Source organism: Electrona antarctica (assembly GCF_951216825.1).
Source record: "Electrona antarctica genome assembly, contig: scaffold_80, whole genome shotgun sequence".
NCBI lineage: Eukaryota > Metazoa > Chordata > Actinopteri > Myctophiformes > Myctophidae > Electrona > Electrona antarctica.
Window position 1 is genome coordinate 146241 of NW_027638308.1, and position 7424 is coordinate 153664.

Consider the following 7424-nt stretch of genomic DNA (forward strand, 5'->3'; position numbering starts at 1 on the left):
TCGGAATGCATCTCCATTTTTTTTTTTTACAGTGCTGGTGTTGTTGTAGCCACGAGATTTGACAAAAATGAGGTCCCGGGAAACGTGTCTAATAGTCCAGGAGGAATTTCCTTGGGGAAGGAGCGGTCTCCAATCTCTGGCAGTCTGTCTGTTAGAACCAAGACGTGGCTTTAGCTTTGTCCTGATCTGCAAAGACAAATACATACATTATTATTGATGTTATTGTCAACAGTGTAGTGTAGTGTAGTGTGTGCGTGCGTGTGTGTGTGTGCGTGCATGCGTGCGTGGGTGCCTGCGTGCGTGCGTGCGTGTGTGTGAGACAGACAGACAGACAGACAGACAGACAGACAGACAGAGAGTGTACTGTACATACTGTAGTACCTATTGTACACGCCAGTGTATTATGTTATATGACGTACCCGAGTCGTAGCCCTCCGGGGCTCCATGGAGGGCCGCAGGGGGCCAGGCGGTGGAGGTGGCCCCGACAGGACTGCTGCCGTCGGGGTCCATCTCCGTCTTGATCCCCTCGCTGGGGGCCGGCGGCTGGCTCTGCTGCTGCTGGCCTCTCACTCCGGCGGGCAGCAGCAGAGGAGCGAACCTGGGGTCCAGGGCGTGGCCGTGGTGGGCCGGGTAGGAATGCAGCATGGCGTGGGCGTGCCGGGCGGCGTGCACGTGTGCGGCGCGCGGGTGCGTGCGAGGGTACGCGTCGTGGTGGACATGGGGGTAAGAAGCTCCCGCGGTGCCCTGGGGGGCGTTGAGGCTGTACGTCCAGGTGTCAGGGAGGGACGCCGGGGGAGAGAGAGCGTGGCCTGCCCACAGGGCTCCGTCGGCCGGGTGGAAGGGCACGGGGCTGGGGGAGAAGTCTGGATGGACAGAGAGGGACATGGAGGGGAGGCATGGAGGGCTGCTCTGGGACTGATGATAGGCACTGTTCCAAACGGACGGGGAGAGGGATCCACTGTGGTTCTCCGAGAGAGACACGCCGTCTAAAACACAAAGAAGGATTGTTTTCGTTATACTTACTGTATGCATGCAGTCATATGTCTTTCAAATCATAAGCATGATAAAAATGTGTTCCTAATGAAAACATTGTATGGCCTGCACACACATTAAATTCCCATCGACAATGAATGGAGAATGTACGCCATATGTGGACGAGCAAATCGACACGTTACGTCATGATGATGATGCCAGCCTTGTGGGCTGGCACCCACAAGGTGATAGTATCTATCTCGTTGCCTGGCACCCACAAGGTGACAGTATTTATCTCGTTGGCTGGCACCCACAAGGTGATAGTATCTATCTCGTTGGCATGGCACCCACAAGGTGACAGTATTTATCTCGTTGGCTGGCACCCACAAGGTGACAGTATCTATCTCGTTGCCTGGGACCCACATGGTGCTGTGCACCTCTCGATAACTTAATGCCACCCCCCCCGCCACCCCCCCCCCCCCCCCCCCCCCCCCCCCCCCCAGCTGCAGTGGTAAAGATTATCCATTATTGTGCATTTGTTTGGGTCTGGGGATTACATGGGATTATCAGGTTAGTCCGTCGCTGCCTCTCACCTTTCCATAGGCCAGCGGCAGCAGCTGAGGAGGCGTGTGGTTGGCCGGCTCGGAACGGCTTGCTCTCGCCTCCGCCGCCGAAGGTGCTGGATGATGATTGGCTGAGAGCCCGGGAGAAATGCTCGTCCACCACGTCGCCGATGTCGCCTTGGAAGTAGGTGAACAGCACACACCTGGAGCTCAGGTACTCGGCCTCGGCCGGCTGGTGGCCGTCCTTCATGGAGGCTCTACCGAGTCCGGACTGAGACCCTAGTGGTTCTGGAGCCCGCCTGAGGCCCGGGGGCTCCCCGGGCAGGACCCCTCCTCGCTGCTGGTGCTGCCTGAGGCCCCCTGGACAATGCTGCTGGTCCACACACTCCTGCATCTTACTGTACGCACTCAGCTTCCTCTGAGAGGGAGAGGGAGAGAGAGAGAGAGAGAGAGAGAGAGAGAGGGGGAGAGGGGGAGAGAGAGAGAGAGAGAGAGAGAGAGAGGGGGGGGGGGGGGGGGGGGGGGGAGTTTAACTGATAGAACAAATGTATTTGCAAAGCCTAGAATTGAATAGAATATAGAATAAATAGTATAATACTATGAGCTATTGTAGGCTACTAATGTAAATATTAATCTGGTCATCTAAATCTAAATCTAAAACAACATTTTATTTATTAGGCTATATGTTTGTCCCTCGTGTTGTAGGCTATCTGAGTAGCCTACAGCCTATGTCGTGGCAAACCACAGAAAATAGAAAAGGCATTCCAGTGCTCATTGGCCCGGACACAGAAAGGCCTCGTCTACATTCCGGAGTGACTGACCGGGCTGTCATTACATCACCATTATTTGACAGAGGATTAATAGCTCCGTGTCATTACGCCTGACCTGGAGTCAACAAGAAGAGTCAAGACTGAGGAATTCCATCTTGACGGAATTATAAATTAAGTGGGTGGAGAGATCAGTCATCAGAGAGTAGTGTTTGGTTTGGGCACAAGAACAAAGTATAGCGCGGAGATCTTCCCTGAAAAGAAACAGCAATCTGTCAAATCAAATGAAACAAACGCTCTTGATTTGCCTAACTTTTTTCCGAAGGTCCCAGGACTGGAGTGAGTGAGTGAGTGAGTGAGTCAGTCAGTCAGTCAGTCAGTGTGAGAGACAGACAGACTGAGAGGAGAAACTCACCTGCTGGTGGTGATGATGATAGTACGCCGCCTTGTAAGCTGCCGCTGCGGCCGCCTGGGACGTAGGGAGACAGTGTGCTCCTCCTCCATGATAACTTTGGTGGTACATCACATCCAAGCAGCTCATAGCGACGCTCCGGGCCGGACAGGACAGGACAGGACACGGGGTGTTGGGTGGTTGGTTGGTGCAAGAAGACAGAGAGAGACTCAGTCAGTCAGTCCGGGAGGAGGAGGAATGAGCAGCAGCCGAAAGCGAGTCTCCTCAGACGGTCACAACAACAGGAATCCTCTGTGGGACCTGCTGCATCATCGCTGCCACCAGCTCCATATATGCCGGAGTCACACAATAGCCATCCCGTCCACTCGGCCAGTTGAAAAGCAGAGTTTGCATAGAGACAATGCCGCCCCGCTGGGAGTGAGTTCCACCACCTGCGGCCCCGAATGAAACGAATCCCCAAACGGAGGCGACGCAAACAAAAAAATAATAATACTGCTGCTGCTGCCCGAGAAAACTTTAGCTGCTTTGAGAAGTTTTCAGACCGGCCGCTGATTGGGTGAAAGTTTCTCTCTCTCTCTCTCTCTCTCTCTCTCTCTCTCTCTCTCTCTCTCTCTCTCTCTCTCTCCTTGTTTTGTTTTTTCTTATTTTGGGGAGCATCATCAGGCACACAGGGGAGGGATGGAGGGATGGAGCTTCTTATTTTGCGCGCACGGCGCACGCCCACTTGGAAAGGTCTCATAACCTCCAAGTATCAACAATATCAGGTCCATAGGCCTATAAGTAAGGCCGATAAGTTATGAACTTAAGTTGAATGATCTATTTGCATATACTGCCATGTCAATTCGTTCACGTGTTGGTGATGCTCCCTGAGTATATATACTGATGCTCCCTGAGTATATATACTGATGCTCCCTGAGTATATATACTGATGCTCCCTGAGTATATATACTGATGCTCCCTGAGTATATATACTGATGCTCCCTGAGTATATATACGGATGCTCCCTGAGTATATATACTGATGCTCCCTGAGTATATATACTGATGCTCCCTGAGTATATATACTGATGCTCCCTGAGTATATATACTGATGCTCCCTGAGTATATATACTGTAGTGCACTGGTTCCCAAACTTTCTCATGTCAAGGACCCCCAAATGGACACCAATTAGCCCGTGGACCCCTTAGACCCCCATTAGAAAATATATCCCAGGGACCCCCCATAAGAGAAGATTTGTACAGCTCTAGCAGTGATTCTCAACCTGTTTAATTTCAAGGACCCCCCAGTTTGACATGCATTAGTCTATACGGACCCCCATTTAATGGAATTTCTATCTCTGGGACCCCCAATTTATATTGTAAAATCAATATTATTTTAACTCTGAGAGTGTACAAATGGAACGGGTCCATTTGGTTCCATTTGTACACACTCTGAGTTACAGACCCATAAGGGTCCATTTGGTTCCAAACTATCATTTAGCTGGGGACCCCCTGGAACTCCCTCAGGTACCCCTGGGGGTCCCCGAACCCCACTTTGGGAACCACTGCTGTAGTGCATACTCTCCCTGGCCTGATAGAGAGAGATGGCAAAAACCAGGGAGTGATTTGCGAATTGATTCGAGTGATTTGCTGCCACCTGTTGGCCAATCACTTGAAATGCTAATGAGGATTTCTTGACTGACTGTGTACTGTACGTAGTTGACTTAGTCGATTTTAGATAGGCTACTTGATCTCGATCAAACTATAGGCCTACACAATAGAAAATCCACTGAATTATCTATAGCTAAGCCACTCCCCAAACTGCTATGGTTCGGGGAGAGAACTGTGGGCAAATGTTGTTAAGAAAGAAAGCAAGAAGTAGGCCTAGGCTATACGCTGAAGAAAGAAAGCAAGGAGTAGGCCTAGGCTATACGCTGCATGTGGTCGATGTAATATTGCCCCAGCAGCTTCAAAAAGGCATTTGATTTGACCATATCTGACTCACCATCACGTGAAGTCCTTTTCCCACAATTCTTAGATCTGTTGTCCTTGAAACAGTTTACAGAGTGTTGTATTTAATTTAAAAAAGATAGATTATTTATTTGTTATTGAAGGGATCTAAATAACAATGGAGAATAAAGCTTTCAATTGAACTGTTGATTGGTTGGTCTGTTGGGAATGTAAGAACGGATTTTACAAATAGCCTCACTTGAAGAAAACCAAAAAAAAGTGGCTGAATTATATTTAGTTTGAAGAAACACAATAATGTATCACTTTCAAACAAATCAGCCTAATCAAGCCTAAAGTCATCCCACCAGGGGGTTTGAGCTGATCCTGCCGACTTGTGTATTAATCTCGCCAGATCTTAAGTGTGCTAGTTATACAGTAGTATGCTTGTTTTTTTACAAGTGCACCCAAATCAGTTGAAACTCCTCAGAACGCATGTCCCTGCCAGGCCGGGTTGCCTACCCAGGGCCTGCAGAAATTAGAAGGCAGTCAGCCATTTGGAATTACACAGATCTAAAAAAAAAAAAAAAAAAAAAAGTTATACATTTTGATCACATGACCCCAGAGATAATGTGTACTGATTTGTCTTAGTGTAAGGAATCTTTGAGCCTGCCTGATATTAGTTCAGTTCAGTTGTAATAAAAGACATTTGAGGATCAGGGCAATTGGCAAATCTATAAAGGTCTTCATATACTTGTTGATGCCCAGATGTGGACATGCCTGATCGTGACGTCATTTTGGTTCACATTCATTTGGAAATGCAGATGAACTCTGGTCCTGTTTACGATCAGTCACAGTTTAGACACGCCTGCAGCAACTGAGTGTCTCACTCATTACTTGCGCTAGCAGAGCGCGCAAGTATTGTGGTCGTGCTGGCTTTGTTATGCGTATTGTGGCGACTGATACACAACTCAGGAGCAGAGAGTCAGGTTTTCCCATTCACTAGGGCATTTATTGGATATAAATCGGGAAACAGAAATCAGAAATTAACTTGTCTCTTTTTCTTTGCAGGGGAATGCAGTCAAGGTAAGTTTCAACACATAGTTCATTTCCAGGTTAATAGGAGGATCTTCGTTGCTGGACGTCACAGGTAGGTTTGGATTACTTTCCCCAGGGGATCGGCTAAATTTTAAGGGATTCCACAGGTGAGTATACGGGATTGACACAGATTGTTTCAGGCCTATTGTAGCTCTTAATCTCAGTTCCTCTTCTCCCACAGGGGGGGGTATCAACAGGTCTAGCCAGACAGATGGATAACAGTCAATATGCGCCCTCAGAAGGGGGGTTTCAGAGGGATAAGTATTTCTACTCAGCCTGTACTTGAGTAGATGTACTCCTTCCGTATACGCTGTGTACTGGGGTCGTATTTCTACTCCTTTTCCATACTCCTGTACTCTGGTTGCTGCCCTTCCATTTCCATAGGCCGATAGTCACTTGGTTCTAGCCGGTTTCATGCACGCGCCTTTCGGCCACGGAGCGCGTGCCCGGTCGGTATATTGCCTGCGAGTGAGATACAGAGAATACACTCGTCAGTCTAAGGATTTCATCATATATCATAGAATGGTATTTGAAATAGTGGTGTCTTAGCTTACCGCCCGATGCTGCTGCCCTCAGCCTCGCCTCGTCTCTGGAGAGTGGATCTGTTAGAGAGACAGAGAGCTCGCCCCTTTATACTGCTTTGCTCAGGTGCGCTAATGAATGCAGGTGCTCCTAGTTGTCTGAGTTGATGATGAGGGATGTACCTGCTGTCAATCACCCGACCTAAAGGGCGGCGGCTTGTCGGTGCTCTCTGTCTCCCTCTCTCTCCAGAGCGGCGCTTGCATATTGGGTGATAACTAACCACCGAGACACCACAGTATGCTCGGAGGTATATATACCGACGTTGATGGTGACGCAATTAAGATATGTTTCAATGTCGGGTGAATTAAAGGTAATGTCTGTATGTATACATGTATGTAATCTGAGACCTATATTACGTCACCGTCGAAAGCCAGTTAGACCCCGGCATTGATACATATCTTCATTAAGTCACACTCAAAATCAGTATATATACCTCCGAGCATACGCATAAAAAAGCCAGCCGACCACAGTATAGTACTTTTCAACTTACAACTTACATATACGTACGTTACCTGTTAGCTAACCAATATGGAAACATATCGTAATTACGTCACCATTGACGGCCAGTTATAACCCGACTTTTGTATTTAATTCCAATGTTTTACAGAAGAGGCTGAGATTTGAGAGTTTGTAGCGGCAGGGACGGATTAACCCCAACGAGGGCCCCTGGGCCAGTAATTTTTGCAGGGCCCCCATAGCACGCGTGCGCGCGACATTTTGTTGTTTTTCTGTGTTTTTATCATCTTTTTGACCTAACTTTAACTAAATCAATGGCCAATGAAGGGCTCCAGAAGCCCTTTTCAGGGCGTCAAACCTAGTACCGTGCAGTCCAATTTCCTCAAAGGGCCCCTGAGAGCCAAGGGCCCCTGGGCCACGGCCCCACTGGCCCAATGGCTAATTTGTCCCTGTGTAGCGGTCGACAGTACTTTACGCGCAAGTTGGCACTCGACTCGAGTGCAGTTCTAGTTCTATCCAGTGTTTCCAATGAGAGTGAACTCCAGACCTCCATACTGCATGTGATCCGGTGTGACAGGTGAATGTTTAGCAGTGACAACAGTGGGTATAGTGTTATTAATTTCCATGGATGCTCCTGCTCTTTGTTGCTG

General features: G+C 48.6%; 1 protein-coding gene across 1 annotated transcript; it reads right to left on the reverse strand.

The window, feature by feature from the left end:
• Nucleotides 1–151: 151 nt before the first annotated feature.
• On the reverse strand, nt 152–2843 carry vgll3 (vestigial-like family member 3; the record flags this gene model as incomplete). Its single annotated transcript, XM_079531065.1, has 4 exons — nt 152–186; nt 420–986; nt 1566–1953; nt 2718–2843. 4 exons carry the CDS (start codon nt 2841–2843, stop codon nt 152–154), a joined length of 1116 nt encoding a protein of 371 aa, XP_079387191.1.
• Between the last annotated feature and the right edge of the window lie 4581 nt (nt 2844–7424).